The 21537-nt window shown below is 39.0% G+C and overlaps 1 protein-coding gene across 7 annotated transcripts in view; it reads right to left on the bottom strand.

The window, feature by feature from the left end:
- Window positions 1-21537, bottom strand: part of FAM160A1 (family with sequence similarity 160 member A1) — a 90760-nt gene that overhangs the window by 34869 nt on the left and 34354 nt on the right. For 5 of the 7 annotated variants that reach the window (XM_027891825.1, XM_027891824.1, XM_027891828.1 and 2 more), the window contains one exon: window positions 1135-1364. In XM_027891825.1, the coding sequence (XP_027747626.1) occupies window positions 1135-1236 (102 nt within the window). In that variant the 5' untranslated portion in view covers window positions 1237-1364. Of the gene's footprint in view, window positions 1-1134; window positions 1365-3005; window positions 3124-9161; window positions 9248-21537 lie in introns of those variants that run through there. The other 2 variants (XM_027891826.1, XM_027891829.1) reach the window with 2 other exon arrangements.

Raw genomic sequence — 21537 nt, 5'->3', positions numbered from 1 at the left:
GCTGAAAGCCAGGGGTTCTCTGAAATAGGGATAAGCTAGGTTTCCTTAGTGTTCAGGAATTGAGTTTCAGTGGTGTTTGAAATAAGTTTCTTTGTCACAGAGGACTGAAATCAAAGGACCTGCTCTTCAGCCAGAGTAACCGTGCTCAGAAGTATCAGTATCATGGGACGATTTGCAGTAGCAAGAGTAGCAGCAGCCCCACAGCACTGCTCTTTCCTTGCCACATCCCATATGATACTGAATGGCCACTGATGCCCACATACTCGTGCAACTTTCAATATAATTTCAGGATTGAGCAATAATTTTCATGCCAGCACTTATACCCCTGGATTAAAGTCTGTTGTGCATGCAAACAATGAAGCTTGTTGTCTGTGAAACAACCATTGTCTTTAGCCTTTTAGTGCAGGACAACTGCCACAAAACCACAAAGGAACAGTGGCTCCCCTAACATGACAACATTGCTAGAGTTAAGTGAGACTGACACTAGGAACATCTCAGAAGCACCACCATTTGTCTGGCTTGCTTCTTGGGATAGCCAAAGGACAACAAAAACAGCAGCACAGAAATCAATTTTACATAAACCATTATTCATGTCACTGCAGCAGATAAGGCCTCAAAGTACGGTGCTCAGAGCAAAACATCTTTGCCTAAAAGCAATTATAATCCTGATGACATGCAAACAATTTTTAGAATATGCTGAAGTGTATAATCTACATCTATCCATAACAAACAACAGCGCATACAGCTTTGCACTATGCACCTAATATACTTCACAAAAGATAGGCAAGCCTTACCCAGCACAAGGAAAGGAAGCACAGAAGTTTGCAGCAGGGTACAAGTCACAGTGAATCAACAGGAAAGCCAGTAAGAAGATCTACGCCTTCAGTAAGATATTACAATGTCCTACCACTTCCATTTAGATGCAAATCTGCAGTTCAAAGTGTGATTAGTAAAGGCTAACCATACCTTGGAAGGTCAATTCCTTTGCATTTTAAAAATGATTCATTGTTATCCACTACATTCTGCATGAAAGACATTTGTTCCTGAGCAATTCAGGTTTATCCCAAAAGAAAGAACGAAGCAAATTCCTATTAATGCAGTTTACTTCAAATCAATAAAACTAATTAACATTACCTGTGCCCAGTGTGTTCTAAACACTATCATGCATGTTTCTGGGTCAACACCCTGCAGGCGGGGAGCCTGCCGATTTTTGCTGATACTGGTTCCAGAGGACATTATAAATTCTCCAAAGGTCAAGTCAACTAGGCCATGCTGAATTCTTCTAAATCCTCCACTGAGCTACAGATGTTCAAGCGTCATGATGAGATTGATATTGTGTCCTGAGCTTTGGTATCCACAGAAATCTGTTAAAAAGAAAACAAAACCAAAAAGAAATGCATATATACCTATGCACATCAAATTATAATGAGTAACAAAAAAGAGCATACTCAGAGAACACTAAAACATTTTTTCTTTTAATTCTGTTTGAGGATAGAATTTTTTAAAGTATGTAATATGGGACCAATCTCAAAGTTCTGCTCATGATAATAGCTTATAAAGCTCAAATTTTTGAGATCAGTGACTGAAATAAGGTGCTACTGAAATAAACAAGTACAACAGAAGCTTATGCAGTAAACATTTTATGCATGTCACTACATTTTTAGTTTGTTATGACACTTTTGCCATCTGACCACATCTCTCTTCAGAGTCGCTTAGTAACTAATGCTGCACAGAATTACACAGGTAAAAAAAAAGTAAAGGTTATTTCTCTATTTTTTTTAAAAAACAGTATTTCCAATAATAGGTATAATTACAAATACTTAGAAGTTTTCTGCCAGAAACCATATCATAAACAGTTGAAAACATCTGTAGAGTACCATATTCACAGAAAAGGGTGCATCTGTATCAATATCAAAGTAAACAAAACCAAACAACATAAAATATAAAACCTTCATGTATCCAAAGCCAAATAAATTGAGATGTCATATTAAAGGACTATGAAAATAGGATCAAACATTAAAACATTCCTTTCATCCATTATTTAATATCCTAGATATCTGAGTATCAAAGTAGTTGCACACCTGCAGGGGAAAGTTAAAATGAAACAAAGACGGGTATCTTCCAGATATTTGAGAGGCTTAAGGGAACATATTATTTCCTCAAGCATCAATATTTAAGCCACACAGTCCCCCGCTTTCCTTCTTACCCTCCATAAGGTTTACATTTTTATTATCCTTTTTGCAAACCAACTAGGCATTTAATTTATTTCAGTTTGGGATCATGGGGGGGGGGGGGGGGGGGGGGGGGAAGGGTGAAGGAGCCCAACAACAAACAGAATTTTTTTGTACCATAAGCTGCCAAAGCCCATACAGCAATTCCTTGCCAGTACAGAAGGGTCTTCCCTGTGCATATCTTAAAAGATGAAAATCTTCTCTCTGCATCGGACATCTCTGCTTGCACAGGAAAAAATACAGCCTGTCTCACAAGTAGCAGCAAGTTTTGCCATTTTCAAAGAGTCCAAAAAACATACAGGGTACAACTTTTAAGATTTCTGAGGCAAGCAAACAGGAAAAAATGGTTATGCATTCCCCTGTGTGTAGGTGTATACACACACACACACACACACACACATATATTCTTATGTTCAAGATTCAGCTGCATGATCAGTGCCTCCCACCGCCCCAACCCTTGCTTCTTTCATTTAAGATGCATTTCTTACACACTTGCTAAGCATTCTCATTAACACAATCTAGTGTTTTTGCAGATAACGCATTCCAGTGTGAGGAAGCCAGCACAACCAGCATAAAAATTGCACAGTTCATCTGTTTGGGTAACATCACTTCCAGAATGAAGCTGGCACTCCATACAAGCTACTCTCCAGATAACAAACCACCTGGAACCAGATGCACTGGGGAGTACTGTGCAAAACCAGTGAGAATTACCTCATGAGAGTCAGACACCAAAGTCTATACCCCTTGTCCTCCTGTTCCACTCACACTTCTCACCTGCCTAACTAACTCTTCCATGCTTACACAGGCCTTACACTTTCAAGCATTCTCCTTCCCAACAGCTTGTTTCATGTGCTCATTTACCTGAAGGCATCTACCTCTATACTGCTACTTCTTAAACAGAAGTTTCATTCTGTAAAAATGAACTGTACTATTTCTACATTACTGATGTTCCCGCATCGGGGGGAAAAAACCAACCAAAGAACAAGCAAACCCCAAAATAATCAGAGATAAAAGTACCAAGTAGATTTGAGAACCCAGCTTCAGAGGCTGAGATCTGGGAGGTTTTATCAACTAAAGCAGGTATCACCATACATTAAATACATAACTTCTGGTGACGTGCTTGCAGCTCTGTGAGTTCAACATTCCTACCAAAAAACACTTGGGAACCAAGATGCACGCTTAGACACCATTTAGAAAAAGCCTGCTCTAAGCAGCTTGCCTAATACCATACCTAGTAATCCAAAGAATATTTAATTGGCATACTCTTCAAATCACATGCCCACTTCCTGCCAATTTCCTCTTTGTTAGCACTCTCCTTCAAACAGAAAAAGTCCAGCAGACTCCTCCAGGCAAAAGTGTCCTTTACTGCACAGTCCTGATTCACCCTTTTAGCAGATCTGTCCCGTGCATGAGGCAAGCAGCTTTGGAAAAACTACTGTGATTGTGTAATTAAAGATGGTATCAGAAGGTGTTGCAAGAGAACTTAATTAACAAAGCAGAGGCAAGCTCAGTTCTGGAATGTATGAGTTGCTTGACTGGGCAACTTAGAGGTTGTTTCAATGTAGCCTCTGAGTGTTGTTTAAGAATTTAAAGAAAAGAAACTGATACTACACATTTAGCTATCACATGGCAAATTCCGTCAGCAGCACAGCAGTATGACACCAAGAATAGAATTGGAAACTGCAGATCAGCTTCCACTATTTCAGTGAGTAAACAACAATAAGGGAGACTATGGCATCCTTCAAGAATTCCGATAAAAATCAAAGATCAGTGATGTAAGACTCTCCAGATGCTTGCAAAGCTCTGGGATGCTACCACACATGGCCAACCCAAAGCTATTCAACCTGTTCCCCTCTTTTTTCCTGTAATCTGTTCTGTGTCCTTATTGGCCTTCACTATTTTCTTTCTTCTTCTTCCTTTTTCTTTTTTCTTTGTGCATCTTTCCTATCCCAGCCTCAGATGCTACTTCTCAAACATCAAGACAGTAGTCATTTCCTCACCATCAGACAGACCCTCCTTTAAATAACCACACCCTATCTTGTAGCTCTCTAAATCAACTTTTCTGTGGTACAGGCTCCATACTGGTGCTTCAGATTCCTGATATGTTGCCTACACTCTGCAGCGATGAGAAGACCTCAAGTGAACAGAAATGGTACATATCTCACCACACATTTAAAATACACCAAGATGCAAAGAGGTCCACTGACAGAGCCACTGTTATGTCTGTGTGTCCAGCAGGAAAGCTCAATTTCCACAACAGTGCTATTTAGTTACTGACGTTTGTGTAAGAATTTATAACTACCACTATGTTACTGAACACCAAAATCCTGCCTCCTCTGTTAACAGTTTACTGCCCAGGAAGATGACTGCTACAGTCTGCGCTTGTAGTACTGACATCTTTTCCTATACAAGGATATCCTAAGTCTAGTCACCATTTATAAAGAACAGATACAGCTCTGGTGAAAGAAGTGTTCAAGGCAAGCAAGTGCCCCCTCGTCTCCTCCGTAACATCCCCTAAGGTCTTATTTATCTAAGATATTTAAGAACTTCTTGCTATTTCTAAGTCCCAATGACACTCAAATAACAACACAGGGAGTTCTCAGATACACAGGGCATTTAGAGCTGCCAGCTGTTTTGATTCAAACTGCATCGTTGTCAGAGTTAGATCAGAACAGCAAGGGCTTTCAGCGCTGCTAACTCCAGAAATGTCTGTGCTACCAGCCACAGAAACTTTTTAGGAAGGTCTCCTCAAGCTGATATTTCATTCGTCCTGTCTGGTCCATTAACTGTATTTGTTATTACAAGCACAAACACTGTCCCATTGCTTGGCACAGATCTTTGGGAGTATGTGACTGACAAACCGTAAAATGGCAAATTCATCTCCAGCATTTATGTACTATAAATAAAACCTCCACCTAACAGTATACTGCACATACGTACAATCACAATGTTAAAGCCACTTACCGCTTTATTAACAAATAATCACAAAAAGATCATTTGTCCCGTGGTGACAAACAGTAACATCTCCAATAGTTCATTCTGAATGTTTACTCCTGCTGCACAAAGTCATCATAAACAGCCTGTACAAAGCACCAAATGTAAGAACAAAAATAGCAAATTTAAATTATTAGCAGAAAACAACTTGCCCGCAGCAAACATTGTTGATGAGGGCCAGGTTCGCTTGCATCTAGCCCAGCTATTGGATCAGAAATCTCAGAGTAGTCAAAGAACACAGACATTAACCCTCACAACCACCAATTCTATGGGTTTTAATCATCTCTAATCTAAAAGTAACAAGACAGCAACAAGCAGACTACAATGTGCAATAATATTTCTAAGTTCAAATAAATTCCCTTAAGGAAGCAAATATTTCCAGTTTCAAAAGTATCTTGGGATGCTGGGATTTCCTCAGTAATACAAAACACTATTAGATTGTGTAGGCTTCAAAGACTCCAAACTCAGTGTTTTGAAAAGCTTTTGACAACTTAAGTGGTCACAAAGTAGATTCTAAAAACAGAGTCCTTATTTAAAAAAGGAAAGTAAATGAATTGGAAGAGATACTATCTTTTAAGATACATACCAATCTAAAGTTACTATGCCCTAGTTAAAGCAGTAGCAGACAGAATATAATAATTGCAAGCAGATTTTGTTACTGGATGAGTAGGTTTTCCTGATCATTTTGCAAGACGCAATGTGCAACAGTAACTGCAACATCACGTTATTCTCTGTGAAGTAAAACTAGCTCCAATCAAACAGGGCAGATAACCTGATGAGTCCAAAGGTGAGAAAATACATTATTTCATAAAACATAGATTCATGGAGGAAAAGGTAGGAGTGAACTTGGGGACTACTAAGAACAATAGTAACCATTTATTTTTATCATTTCATGGTTAACATCTTCCAAAAAATTTAGCCTTTTGTCTCTGCTAAATCCTGATTAAGTTATTAATCTACCCACTGTGAATATACCTCTCATGCAGGCCATTCAAAATTCTACTTCCAAAAGCCACTGCTCAGTTTAATACCTTTACGCTGCCACACAATAACAGAACCTTCTTAAGCAGGTAAACTTTTCGTATCTTATCTATTGGTTGTTTAACTGTATCACAAGGTCAAGTCCACTTACATACGCCTTCTAGAGCTATTTCAATTACCTCTGCTGACAATACTCTAATCCCTCTTCTCCTACATGAGGTACCTGCCCCTACCACCAGTGTTTTATATACCTAACAATCCCCATGTGGAACAAGAACCACCAGTGTACGTCACACACATGAGGAAATCAGGTTCAAAGAGATAAGTCACTATTTCTCCTAAGATCTTCCTATATTCTCTTTGTAATTGGACAACAGCTTTTGAAAAATTAGGCAACTAATTTCCACTTTCATAAACTCTGTTTGTTTCATATTAAATAGCATTCAGTATAGACTCAGTTAGTTGCTTGGGGTTTTTTCCTTGAAAATCAGGTCAAGCGTTGCATATACAAACATACTAGGAAGCACCCGTCTCTCCCTAAGCAGCAGCAAGGTTGTACAGTCACATACACAGGTCTATAATCACATCTGCGCAGTCTCTGTTAAGTGAAGAGGATGGAAGGAAGAGAGCACAAAACCTCAGTACAACTCAGCCTATTTCCAGTTTTAAAAAAAGCAGCAGTCCACAACTGCACTGGGCAGCTTTAAATTAATGAGATTGAGACCCAGTCACCAGACTCATGGAGGATATCTGCTTGCACTTCTCCTCCAGAAGTCTGTAAGTCATCAACCCGTTTACACAGCTGATTACAGGGCTGAACTCCCCAATCAACAAAAGCACTTATTTTACTGCAAAGTACACTGGAAGATCAGCCTAGCGAGAATCCCTTCCGAAGTCTGCTTCCTCCCACTGGAGCGTCTCTCCTCCAAAGTCTCACCTTTGAACTAAAAAAAAACAGCACAGAAGTTTGCAAGATTGGTGTTTCCAGGGCAATGCATAACAAAAAGACAAAGGATACACAGCCCAATACAGTAAGGTAGGCACAAAATATGCTGCACGGCTTTTCAATTTAATTATCAAGGTTGTCTTCTGTTGAGAGCCTAAGATGCCATGTTCTCTAACAGTTCAGGAACACAAGTAATAATACTTCACACTCCTTTGCTGTACCAGCCAAAGCTCTGCACCCTGTCAGTCCAGGCACACAAGAGCAAACAGAGAAACCTCGACAGCAGTGAAAGAAACAGCATATATCAAAATGTTTTCATGGATTAGTGTAGCATAAAAGGGGCTTGAAATTAGACCACTTCAAAGAAGCAGCGGGAAATTATATGGTCTTACGCACAGGTATGCAATCACACCTCTGCAGTCTCTGATAAGTGGATGAGGGAAGGCAGGAGAAAAGTGAATGGCAAATTTTCACATGCCTCAACTTAGTTCCAGCTTAAAAGGGACCTTGTTCAGGTTTTGTTTACCTTTGATTGAAAAGAAAGCCTTCTGCTCAAATTTGTCAGCTTTTCTTTAGGGACTATGATTAGGAAGAGGGTTTAAATTTTATTAACAATAGTGTTTCAAAGGAAGACATCAATCCTTTCAAAGGAAAGGATTCACAGTGCTTGTGTTAAATTTCACTGCAAAAGTAAAGCCTAAGAAAAACAGTCACATTCCCACCCTAAGTCTATACAGCCTCCACCAGAGTGCAGAAAGATTACAAGATGCTCACTGGAGATCAGTAGGTCTGTGGTAGGCAACCGAGGAACCATCAGTGGTTAAAAGTCACTGCACCAAAGGATCTTCATTTTCATTAAGTCCTACTCACCTTCAGAAGCTCTGCTAGCAAGAAAGCTGAAGCAGATTACTAGAGGGACAGTTTAAACTATATGAACAATTATTTTCCCTCTTTATCTGTTCTTTCACCTTTCAGTGCTGCAGTCCAGCAATCGTCCTGTCCTTTGTCTGCCCCAAGCAAACATTTCACATTTAGTCAGCTTTCTTCAATCTAGCTTTTCTACCCAGTATTTGCAAAGACACTATGCCTTTCATGTGTAGGTGTGAAAAGATATGTTTTACACTGAGAAAGCTACCTGCTTAAAATCCTAACAGAGAACAAGTCACCACAAATTGTAAAACAATGTAGGTAATCAAAATATCAATCTGTTCTCATCAAGCACAATTTAATCCAACCTGTTAACATGAAAGTAAGAATGTCTTGTGACTTGTCCCCACAGAGACTGCCTAATAATCTATCTCACAAGAGACACTACACACAGTATGGTTTATAATGAGACAAAAATATTACTGTCCCATCTACAGTCAGCCTGCTGCAGTTAAAAAATACAATTTATCTTCTATCAAATGTCTGTGGAGCTACACGACTCACATGTTTATTGTAGATTCACAATAGCTCAACTGGGGTACCACTAAGCTCTTCATGTGATCTATATAATCCGGTGGCATTATACATTAGGAGATCCAGGTTAGGACATTAAATAAGTACATGGTTCTCCAGACACATGAACGGGCAGTTCCCCCTCATGTAAACAAGCAGCAGTGACAGCCAAGAGGTCCAGCTGACCGCCCCAGTTCAGGAGTGCTACAATGGCATGAACGGGCTTGCTTCCAGGGCAAGCAATGGGATCAACTCCTGTTGGCAAGCCTAGGCACTGGGACACAGGCTAAGCCAAATCCCAAATCCTCAGAGACTCCTACTGCATGTGTCAGCCAAAATGAAAGAAGAGAGATGCCAGTTGGGTAGTATGGTCCAAAATGTATGGATAAAACCACTAAAACCACAGAGAGTGGGTCCAGGAAGGTATACAGCTAACTAGCAAAGACAGTTCATCAAAGAGCATGTTACCAAAGCTAGAGAGATGGCAGTGATTGCTCAAGAAAACAGTAATTAAACAACACAGAATACTTGAAAGAGACCTTGACCTCCTCAGGGAGGGCCCCATTTACCTATTACACCACAGGGCATGTTCATCTATCACATGCATTTGCACACAGGCAATTTCACTGGATCTCGAGAGCATACAATCACCGAAGTTACTCTTGCAAAGTCCCAGGAGGAATGAACTACATATTCATATCCCTGGGTCATAAATCTGAAGCAAGGGAGAGAAAAAAATTAGGTTGCTATTCAAGTGGCACAATTTGTTCCTTTTATATGAGGAACATAACAAACCTGTTTCTCTGTTGTATTTGATCTCCTCACGTTTGGCCTACTATAGAAAGGTAACAATTCAGTAACAATTAGAGGTTCAAAATACAGATTACACCAATTAAAAATTTAAGAATAAACTAGCAGCTGGGGTTTTTAAAATCTGAGATAGATCTCTCTCTATTTTTAGTAGAGCGCTGGCACAGTAAGACGGAGGTATCTTGTCTGCCACTAGCAGGCAGCTGCTACAAAAGGGATATTGAAACCTTAAACTAAACTTGGAAAAAAAAGACCCTTAGAAATAGCAGCTCAGAAAAGTTCACTTCTACCTACATACTAAAGAAGGCAGATGTCATTGAACTGAAATCAATTCAAAGGCTTTAACTTTGTTGGCTCATTCCCACATCACTACCAAAATTGATGACCCCAGGAAAGCCTGCTTCTACAGAAAACCAAGCAATTAAAATGTCCAAGGCTCACAGACCAAAGTGCTTGGTGTTGAACTGTGTGAGAGAGGCATTACAAATCTCAGTTTAAAACTTTATACTGTGAGTGTGCTTCCATACCAAGCTTCAAAGAGAAACAAAAACAACCCCAAAGGGCATAGCACACGTCACTCAATGAAAGGTACCTTCCATTCCTTGATTTATAGGTGAATTACAAATATTAGCTGCCACGTCTACACTAGTAATTTTGTTTTGCCATAGTTGAAGTGAATTATTGACAAAAAAATAGTTGTTGCCAACTTTCCCATCTCTACTGAGAATTTGTACAGGGTTTATTTCAAAATTCATCACTATCCAGGAGTAGGAGGGAGCAACACATCAGAAAGCAGACATTTAACAAAACCCACTTTATGTTCTGGCTATGCTAATGGAAGAAAGAAATCAAACCGATCCATACACTCTGCAGCATCAATTTTGCTTTTCAAGATAAGTCTGACATCTGTGTGACAAACAAACCCAGTCCCAGCCTCCTCATAACTTAGGAAAGCCACATGCTTCTTCAAGTTGTGACGCTGAATGGAATGGAACATCTTTTCTTTTTCACTTTTTTTTTTTTTTTTAATGTAAAAGAGTGTCTAAATCCAAAAGTATAAAAGAAATTCATAGGAAATTATTAAGTTGCCTTTCTACAAAACCTTCCTGACAGGAAGATGAATGAGAGCAGCAAAGCAGTAGAAGACTCCATACTCGGAAGATATAAAGCTATTTTCAGAACACTAGTGTACAGAACAGGAAATACTACCTTCCCAAGAGAAAGATGGTCTAGAGAAATGTTATCAATATACCTGTAATTATCATATGTAGATTACAGAAAACAAGATTAAGGTATGTATTTTATGACTGCAGCAATAATATGTAAGACAATTTTTCAAGTGATTTGTATAACATGTCAAATTACTCATTATAATAAACATAAGAAGTCCAAGAATAATGCCTTCAAGTCTAAAAAGTGACATTAAAGAAGACGTGTATGCTTCCAGCACTAATCCACAATAAAATGCAAATACACATATATTCTAAACATTCCATGTTTCATGATAAAGAAGCCATAAACTTTTGTTTATAATTTCCAAACTCTGAGATGATTTTGCAGGTTCTACATATAGTTCAAGCACAAGAATCAGCAGTAAAACACCATTAAGTCTATCCTGACTATTTGGTCAATAAACCAACAAACCAAACAACAAGCTTCCCAAGAGGACTCTTGCCAAGTTTTCACTGAGAAAAGAACTTCTACTTTGCAGATGGAATTGCCCTCTTGTTCACATGCCCATGATACTTCTCTTTATCCCTCTTTCAAACTAAAAACACCAGAAAAGGACATAATATGCCATAAAATGAAAACTGTTAGATATAGAACAGATGCTGCATAGTTGTTAACGTAATACTTACTCTAGAAGCACGTTTATTTCTCCTTCCAAAACATTAATTAATTCGCAATACAAAGTTCCCTTTTTCCTGGGAAAAAAATGAGTTTATAACTCTGTCTAAATTTAGGGAGCTATCTGTCACAGAATAACACCCTTTTATACTTCTCAGTATGTTCATTACAGTACACAGACTGTAGTAATTGGCCAGATAACTGGAATTTGTCATTTATCTTTCTGTACTTGGTTAACTGAAACTACTCAATTTAGAAAGAATTACCACCCCAAGATACTTCTCCACCAAGTCAACATTATTTCCTACACTCTGAAGTGATAACATGTTAGGGACACGGTGAACTAATAAATGAAGGAAATGAGCAAAGGCATATCATTACAGAGCTTCAGGACAACTGTTTCAGTGCACTGTAGGATGACAGAAGCACATCACAAATTACTCCTTAAACCTAGTCAACTTAACAAGCTACTAAAATCTGAAAGGTCATTTTCATATCTCACCCTACGTACAGGTATTGCCTGATAGTAGACAGGGCCTCGTGATTAAGTGCTATATTTAGTGGATTGATACTTCTGAGTGTAAATGTACTTCTGTGGTCTTTTTTTCCTTCTTCAAAATAATAAAAAGAAGAATAGAAAGAAAAGAACACTGTGTGAACCAGCATTGTTTGATTCAGACATCTGCAATTTAGCTCGGAGAAAGCTCCAGAAATCAGTGAACTTCCTTTGCCCTAAATTATGTTCAAGGCTTGGCAAAGAGAAAAGCGTTTGCAAAATTCTTTTTATGATTATCAATTCCCAAATTTGGGGAAAACCACTGAATAAATATTAGTGTTTAAGATGAGACCAATACATCACTATAGCACACTGTTGGCTGAAGAACAAGGATGAGGAAGAATCAAGTTCTGTGATTAACGAAGAAGAAAATGAAAGGTAAAAAAAAAGGCAAAACGAGCACTCCCTACAAAATCCAATCATGTCACTCCAGTTTCCTGTTCCCATAATGCACAAGACCCCAGGTATTAGGTCTCATAGGAAACTGCATAAGAACACTGTTTTTCTTCTCCCTTTTTATTCTAACTCAGAGCAGACAAGCAGAACTTGAAGATTCATTTTATATTAATTCTTATAGCAAAGTCAAGAACCTCAATAAAATAACACTTCCCCATCTGTGAGCATAGATCCATGAAAAATCAACCTCTCCTCCTGCAGTGACACCCTTATTTAAAAATATTAGTACAGATTTGCAAGTTGGGTGGACTTTGACAGATTATGGCTTTCTCTCCATACATGAAATTTTTTGCTTTTAATACGTATGGTAGTAAACAACAAAATCCAAAGTGGATTGCTGGCATTTTTATGATGTTTAGTGCATAAAATGCCAGATCAAAGAAAAATTTACATGTTATTTCTATTTCTATTTAGTTTCATTCTATTTTCTACAGGTGGTAGATATTTTCCCTTGAAGTTTCTCTAGCTTTCCTAGGAATAAAATTATTTGTGTCATGTAAACACTGTTAAGTTGTCGATTATGCAGAGTAAAAATTAATTACTCATCTCTGATATCATAACACAAGTCTGCGACACTACGAAAATATTTTACACTCTTACACCACCCAGTCTTGTGCAAATGGAAACTGAATGCAAAAAAAAGAGAAACTGATAAACAATCACAGGAACAACTGGGGGGGGGGGGGAAGATTGACGTAATCTGACACCTTCATAACAATTCTTACAAATTTTTTCCAGTCTTGCCTTTGAACCTTTGAGAAAACATGAACAGAAATATAGGTGTCTTTCTAGTACAGCAAGGAATGAAGATAAACCAGTAACTTTCACCCCCGGAGGGTAAATGAAGGCAAATAACCTAACAAATTGCAAAGAAGACTATTCATCTCATAAAGGGAGTGCTCTGGAAAACATTGGACCTAACAAACACATCTACTAAAAGGTGGGGTAAATATCAGAATAAAGTAAAAACAAAATGTAATTGCTGTTTGAACTTTTTAACACTCGGAATGATCGATACCGAAGGCCTAGTAAATAAGGGAGTTGGATGTCAGCCCTAGCAGGAATGCTTCTTGGTATAGACAACCAAAAGGCAAACCACAGCCTCTCCCATCTAATTTTGTAACACCTAAGGAGACAGGCGTGGGAACACACAGGTTCCACCCATCAACAGGTTGTTCTTCCTCCTGCCTGCACAGCTCTGAAAGTGGGGAGTGTCTGTGTATGTCTTTGGGAACCCTGCTGCTTCTCACCTCTACTTCTGTCCTTCTGCCTGAGGCTGTCAGAGCTGCAGAAGCTACAGCACACCATGGTTTGGGGTATTTTTCAAAGTAGCTGGAGTGTTCTCTTATCCCCTAGGCCTGAAGTGCAGTACCTGTCCTCTGCCATTTCCTCTCCTTAATTTTTCAGCTCACCTTTAAAATTTTCTTGAAAACTGGCAATAGATGTGCTATCCAAATTTGCAGACTGAGCCTTATGCAAAGTCAGATCTGACACACAAGTCCTCAGAGAGCTCCAAAGGAGAAGCACAAGCTAGAGGCAGAAGCAGTTCAAAGAGGCATGAGAACATCTGTCTGTATGCACAGGCCTTGAATATTAGTCAGCTGTAACCACGGAATGTTTGGAAGTGAGATCTCAAACTTTACTCCTAAGGATATGGTTCTTGACACTGAATTACTAATTTATGATTATTTTTTCAACTTCTCAATTGAAAGGGGAAAAAGACTGAGAATGAGAAAGCATATGTCAAACCAATTTTTTGTTTTGATGCACCAGTTACAAAAGTACTTCACTACATGCAAAACTGTTATATCATTCATCAGCTACCCCTCTGCTGAAACAAAACTGTCACCACGTGTATTTGCCATCCCCGTTCTATCTTCAAGTCCATCTTGTCTCACAGACACCATTCTACTTGCACCGTAATTCATGACATGGCCACTCCAATAATAAAGCCCTTCACTGTTGTTTCAGAATATGTCATCTCTCCATCAGGCAGTGTTGTGAGACCCCTGCTGTTCTCAAATACACCCGTACTCTGAAGGACACGAACCTTCAGCCCTAAGAGTCACAGAATGTCTCAGGAGGCCCTGCAGTGACTTTATAAGAGCATTTGCACACAATCAAGCGTCTGTAATGAAAAACTAACTGAAAAAAAATGGTGCTGTAAGTCAGCACTAAACCAAATACATACAATAACCACAAATTAATGAAGGATAGAAGAAAACTCTGCCCTTGTGAGACCCCACCTGTAGTACTGCATCCAGCTCTGCATTTCTCAGCACAAGAAAGCGGGTCCAGAGGAGGATCACAAAGATGACCTGAAGGCTGAAGCACCCCTCCTACAAAGACAGGCAGAGAGAGTTGGGGTTGTTCAGTATGAAGAAGGCTCCAGGGAGACCTCACTGTGGCCTTCCAGTACGTTAATGGAGCTCACAAAATGGAGGGAGAGCAGGTAGTGTTAGAACAAGGGGGAACGTTTTTAAACTAAAAGGGGAGAGGTTTAGATTAGATGTTGGAAAAAATTTTTTGCTTAGAGCACTGGTTGCCCAGACAGGTTGTGGATGTCCTGGTCCTGGAAGTGTTCAAGGCCAAGTTTGATGGGGCCCTGAGCAAACCAGTTTAGTGATAAGTGTCCCTGACCTAGTGGCAGGGTTGGAACTGTATAATCTTTAAGGTTCCTTCCAAACCAAGCCATTCCACGATTCTATGAAAACTTTTCTTCAGGAGTACTGATACCAAAAGTGCACATGCCTACAATTATGGATACCAAAATGATCAACCTAATTGAAAAGAATCAGTCCCCAAAGTTGCCAACACTTGAAAATTCAAGCCCACTAGATTCCAACGTGGTGTTGGAGCAATGCCTCTCCATCCTCTAAATCAGCAGGACTGGGAGCCAAGATCCACGGTTTTGTCTGGCAAAGGAAAAAGTGAGTTTTCACTGTGACAATGTATCTATCTACCAACTCAACCATCAATAAGAAACGAACAATACAAAAAATGAAACACAGTTCTGTGATGGATGACTACTAGCATAGTAAATGTACCACCTCTGGTAGCAGTCAGTCAACAGACTCTGTGCACCTGTGAGGGTTGTGGCTACTGATATTACAATACCGTGCTACAGCACCTGTCCCATCTCACATCCTTCAGCTACAAAGGGGTTTAAATCTCATTTTAACACAGTATTATAAGAAAAGAGATTCACCTTGCTCCTCTGGCAACCATTTAAACAAATTCCCTTATGCTAGACCATATATATCTGAAGTACTGTTATATCATAGAACATGCTGCGTTGGAAGGGACCCCTCAGGATCCTCAAAGTCCATCTCCTGGCCACACACAGGAATGTTGCTCTGGAAAGAGGTACAATCACTAAGGAACTCAATATGAGAAGGCTACTACACATTTTTCAAAACAAAGACCACGTGGAAGCAATCGTGAACCAAATCAGCTTACAAGTGGAATGACTGAGACAAGCCTCAGACACCAGAACTAACCCTGCTCACTCCCAGTCACTGAATCTTACAAACATTTACAGGGAAACCTTCAAAGCCTGAAAGTTTCTAGATGGATTGAACAAGTTTTTTTGGACGTAGACAAGATTGTATGAGCAATTTGCTGAGGAAAAGTATCAAAACTGGACTTACCAGCATAATTACTTCAAATGTGTTTTACTTCCTGTTACTTGCTCTGAATAGCATGCAGGGCACACAATGATCATCACGAGCTGCAATGGTAAGTGCCTGCATGCAAGAGCTCAAGCCAGGAGGCTTAACATTCCCCTCCAGTTCTCTTCCATTTTACATGAGCCTAAGGCGAATCACTCAGCCCAGTTTCTCCCTTAATACACGAGCCACAGACTTCTGGAGACCTCTGATTATTATGAAAGCAGCAAGTCATCATTATTCAGTTGACAGCCTGGCTGTTTACCTGCCCCGAAAAATCTCAGAATCCCTATGCACCACACTCAGACTACACACTTGAGACTTACAGCCCCCATCAGAAACTTCTATTTGGCAAAACGCTTCTAAACCCACGGTCTGTGAGTAATGAATTCTCATCTTACCTTCATTTCTATATTTTGCCATTGTGCAGAAGAGATAAGATACAATCAAGGCCTTCTAAATGAAAACAAAAAAATAAATACATGAAGTGTTTCAGAACACCAGTGCAAGGATTTCATGCAATGTATGGCTATTATTAGATTGCTATTTTGCTTAGCAGATCACAGGATATAATCAGCAGATGATGCAGCCATGATTTGCAAAGCAGAGCCTTATTAAAGGCTAATGAGATAAACGAGTTAAAATTTACATTTTGCTCCACTGATAAGGTTCATTGGCACACTTAACTCCAACACCATGGTTTGAATATTAAACCCACTTATTAATGTCTAGTAAAGCTAATTATAATGCTGAGTGGCATTAAACTATAATAACCAAGCAGGATGTTAGAATCACATCTTTTAGTATTACTGTAGCTCCGAAGTTAAGTGTTCTGCACATGGAAATAAATGCCTTTTGAGTTCATGCGTGACTTCTTCCTGACCCTTCTGAGAGCCCAAAGCCATGTTCTCCTAACAATGCAACAGGCAGGTAAACATCGCTTATTACTATGATTTCAACAGTGTCTGTCTGTCTCACTGCAGTAACAGTAAGGATTAAAAGTATTTTTGTATCTGCAATGTATGACATTTACACTTGTCATATACTCTCTAAACCCTTTCAATTAACAACAAAAGCCTGGAAACCATATCTGTTTGATTTAACTCTCTTTTTTCACCATCTTCTGTCAAAATCAAAACTACAAATATATAAGAACCCCACCATTTACTGAAAAGGATACTGAAAATACAATTTAGGCCTTATACTACCCTATATATTCTTATGAAACATCTATGTGAGCACGGTAAGTGGACACCGATCATTTTTAAGGGTAACATAAGAGCACACAGGCCATAATATTCTTTCCATTTTAATCTCCACAACGTATCTGTCCTGTGACAGCAATTAAAAGAAGACAAGACAGGGGATAATTAAGTGCCAGATATCCATGGATCAACAGTACTCAATGTGAGGATTCACATGTGTCAGTCCCAAACTAATTTCCCATAAGCACGAGCTTGAGATGCACAGTTCCTCTGGGATCTCCTCATCCCAAGATAAGAGTGGCGGCAGCTCTCCCTCCATGAAGAGAGTCACGGAAGGCACAGGACTGCTCAACAGCCATCATTACATCATTAAAAGCAGAATATACAAAAAGAATTGCAACAAAAAGCATAAAAACACTACAGGTAAAACCTCCACTTTGCAAGGTAATACTCAAAAGTAGACATTCACTACACACATAAAAAAAGGCATTGCAGAACTACTAGATTTTTTTTCTTTTGTGAGGCAAAGCGAAAAGGCACTTGCAGTGTGACAATAAAAGAAACTAGCAGAGCAAATCATGTGTAAAACATTAAATGCAACTGCTTTTTGGCACACATTTTTGTTCCTTTCAATTTATCACCCAATTTAAACATTCAGCTTGTAATGAACTCCATTCCACTTTCTTCAACACAGCTTTAAAATACGGGCGTGCCATATTCCAGCAGCAGAAGCAAAGAAATGCAGTGCAGCTCAGAACAAAAAGATTCAGAATGTGAAGCATTCCCCTGCATCTCTGGTTGTAGGAATCCATAGGTATTCCCTGGTACCCCTGAGTCCATGCTGCAGAGAGGCACAACAAAAAAAAGAAAAGGAGAGAGACAAAGAGCAGTCTACTTCACCGGTGGATTCTAGTGCCATTAACTCACCATGCCACATGAGCCTCCACCAGGCCCTTTTAGCTGCTGAGAGCATGAGTTATGTCCAAGGAACACACACCCACCATTCCCTCTGCCGTACTCCTCATACGGTTCCTACGGCACACATCAGCCAAACCTGGGACAGAGTGGTTTTTGAGTGCTCAAATTTATCCCTCCCAAAAATCTGTCTTGCAAATGGATACTTGTGACTTTGGAAAAGCAGAACCATCAAACTTCTTTGCCTGACGGAAAATCCTTCCAGCCTGATTTCACAGGAGCAACTCTCTGTACACAGGTTCTTCCCACAAGAGTATAAAGTGCCTCTGCAGTCTTTTTCCTCCGATACATTGCAATAGATGTGGCTTTTCCCAAGCCATTTTATGAGTATGGTTTGTTTACTAAAAGCATCATCAGAGAAGCTCAGAGAAGCTCCTCCAATTACTCTTTCAACTATGCTAATACTTGGTAGGTTATTCTGAATCTAAATGTTTCAATACTTCCCTGCATCTGTAATCAACAGATGCACCTAAAGCATATTATATTTTTAAAAAAGAGACAGCCAGCAGCACGGTATTCCCATAGGCAGCCTTGCCAAGAAAAGATATGTGGTAAATAATTAATTTTCCTAGGTTAACTTGAATTCCAAACTAGCATTTGTGAGCATCAGTGCCATGCAAAGGCAACTAACAACTCTAGTTGGTATTCTTGTCCTGTAAAATCTTTGCCCTCCATGCAAGCACTGAGAGCAAAAGTTTTATCATCTTAGAGAGAGGAAAAGTAGAGAACACTTATACAAGTCCAGCAAAGTCTATTCTGCAAAATACAAAGAACTCAGAACTCTGTGCTTGGTTACTACTGGGTTTTTTTTTTTATTATTTCTTTCTTCAACAGTTAATGGGTCAAACACAAATAGGTGCTGAGCACCAATGTCAGACTGCAGCACACAGAAGCCTCCAGTATAATCTACCCTAGAAAAAAATGAAAGACTTCGTTCACCACTCACTATGATTTCTTTTCCTGCCTTACAGATGTTTGGCAGGAAGGCTGGGGACAATTCCAAACACAGGGGGAGGGTGGCACATTCCAGACAAATCTTCTTTCCAAAACTGATGTTAAGCTTAGCAGTTAAACATGTAAAGGTTTCAAACAGTACATAAAACGTTACAAATAGTACCAGTGTATTTGTATGCTGGTACTATTCAGTATTCGTGGTTTGAAGTGACTGAACTTTTACACAGACTATCAACTGTGATGCCATATCATACTTCAAAAAGGTAAATGATTTAATTCTTTTACCACTTCTATTTGTTGCCTCAAAGGTGCTGGCAGATCATAACAGACAAAGAATAGTTCATACAATCAGGAACAAGCTGGCGTTTGAGAGAAGGCTTTGCAGAAGGTAGTTTATTTTCCCTGGAAATAGTCCATTAAAATGGACTAGAAAAATATCTAAATAAATATTTAAGAAACAGTCTTCATTAACATATTGTTTATGCATTAATTTATGACAAATCAGGTGTTTTGTAAGTAATTCTATACCTGCTGGTACCCATAAAAGGAATGGAAAAGGCTCTCACGTTTAGCTTCCCTTTCAAGTCATGGAACTCAATCTAATACTCCTGGAATTTTTCTTCCAAGTTTGATTTTATTTGACTCTTTGACCAACAGCAAAGTTGATGGACCTCAAGATCCTACTTAACTTTCATTTCAGGCTGAATTTTTAGAGGATCAGAATACAGTTATATATTTCCTTATAATGGAGTCGCATTACAAGCATGATAAAGAAATAGGAGAAATGTTCTTCTCTGTTCATTACAGTCAATAGATTATGTAGCTCAGTCACAAAGCAGAAGGAATTATGAAAAAAAGAAAGTAATTTTTAAACTATTAATATTTCCAGAACAACTTTTCTTTCAGATACACACATTCCCACCTCCCAAACACAGCTAATAATGTCAGAAGCCCTGAGATTCATATGGTCAGAATGACTAATATTTACATTAGGCAAATGTATTGCCATAGTAACATAGACACCGCAGAGCTATCTACCTGCCACAGCTCACTAAATTATTTAGCATGCCAATACTACAGTGACACTGTGTAAATGATCACATTCATTAAGAGCAGAGTACGCGCTGAAAAACTGAAGGTTAGACAGCTATATTTATTGCCCTGAAAAAAACCCAACAGCACCAGTATTGAAAAAAATAAGCAGAGAGGCACAGAGAAAGGCTCCAGCCAGTAGCAGAACAACACACCTTGAAAATTTTCATCTAAAACACACATCCACACTCGCATCCCTGTGCAAAGCAACAACCTCACTTATGGGACATAAGGCCGATCCGCTGTGGTCAGAACAAACTGAGATATTAGCTGCTTCCCAAATTACATTTTTGGATACTCATTAAATTTGTTTAATTTGCATCTTATATTGCCAAAATATTATTCTACATTGTGGGATTACAGGAGCTAGTGCACATAAAATATTCAGAAACAACCATGGCACACCCTCAGAAAGCTGTTGTTCTTCAACAGTCAACAGATTTCTAGTTAGGAGAGAGGTGCAGTACTTTGGGTGATGGTCTGACATGTCCTCCAAGCAGCAGATGATGGCAGGGAATGGTTTGTGTAACCCACTATCTTCAACCTGAGTTAAAGCTTTTGGAAACTTCAAGCACTTCCTGCACTATGGATATTTTCCACTCATCATACGGAATGGCAGAATCAATGACAGATCAAGAAAACAAAGGGACAGCTCAGGTCAACTCTTGTGACCAGATGGATTTCTTCCTAATTTTTATCAGCTATAGTCCCTTCTTTTATTAGGCACAAAAGAAGTCTCTCTTTGAATTCAAAGTAGCAAAGAAACAACCAAAGAGGCATAGCACAAAGATCCAGGCACAAAATTAACCCAGCCCAGCTCTAACCAACTCCAGTTCTCTCTGATCTTTTTAATTCTTCATGGGCTCAATTTACATTATTTCAATGCAAGAGAATGCTTTAAATAATTTCTTCTACTAAATTTTTATGAAAATAAGTCTGGCATAAACCCTTATTATTCACTTGCATGGAAATGACACAAAGTCCTACTTAAAGACATTTTCATGGTACGGGCAACAATCAAATCCAGTCTCAAACCGACAGATTACCATGACAGATACTTATGTGGAATTTGATCTTGAGAGATAGTTTTCAAAATATTCAAGTGTTTGGGCTGTTCTCCAGAGAGAATACTGCCTCAATAACAAGAGCCTGCTTTTCTTAAGCAAGTTATTTTATTTAAGAATTATTTAAGAACCGAGTTGATCCTCCAAAAAGTTAAACACCAAAAAGTTACTATCTACAAAAGTCAGGTCATCTCCCAAAAGTACTTAGGTTGTGAATTTCTATATTGAGTCTCCACTCAGTATGCCACTTGAGATGGTGAGATTAACAGAATGTCTGCTGTTTGTGGAGAATTATCCATTATCTCTATAAGATGAAT

This window comes from Empidonax traillii, unplaced genomic scaffold, assembly GCF_003031625.1.
Source record: "Empidonax traillii isolate 1590-97213 ecotype Southwest subspecies unplaced genomic scaffold, ASM303162v1 scaffold331:size1191723, whole genome shotgun sequence".
Taxonomy (NCBI): Eukaryota; Metazoa; Chordata; class Aves; order Passeriformes; family Tyrannidae; genus Empidonax; species Empidonax traillii.
This window is presented reverse-complemented; position numbering and strand designations above follow the sequence as displayed.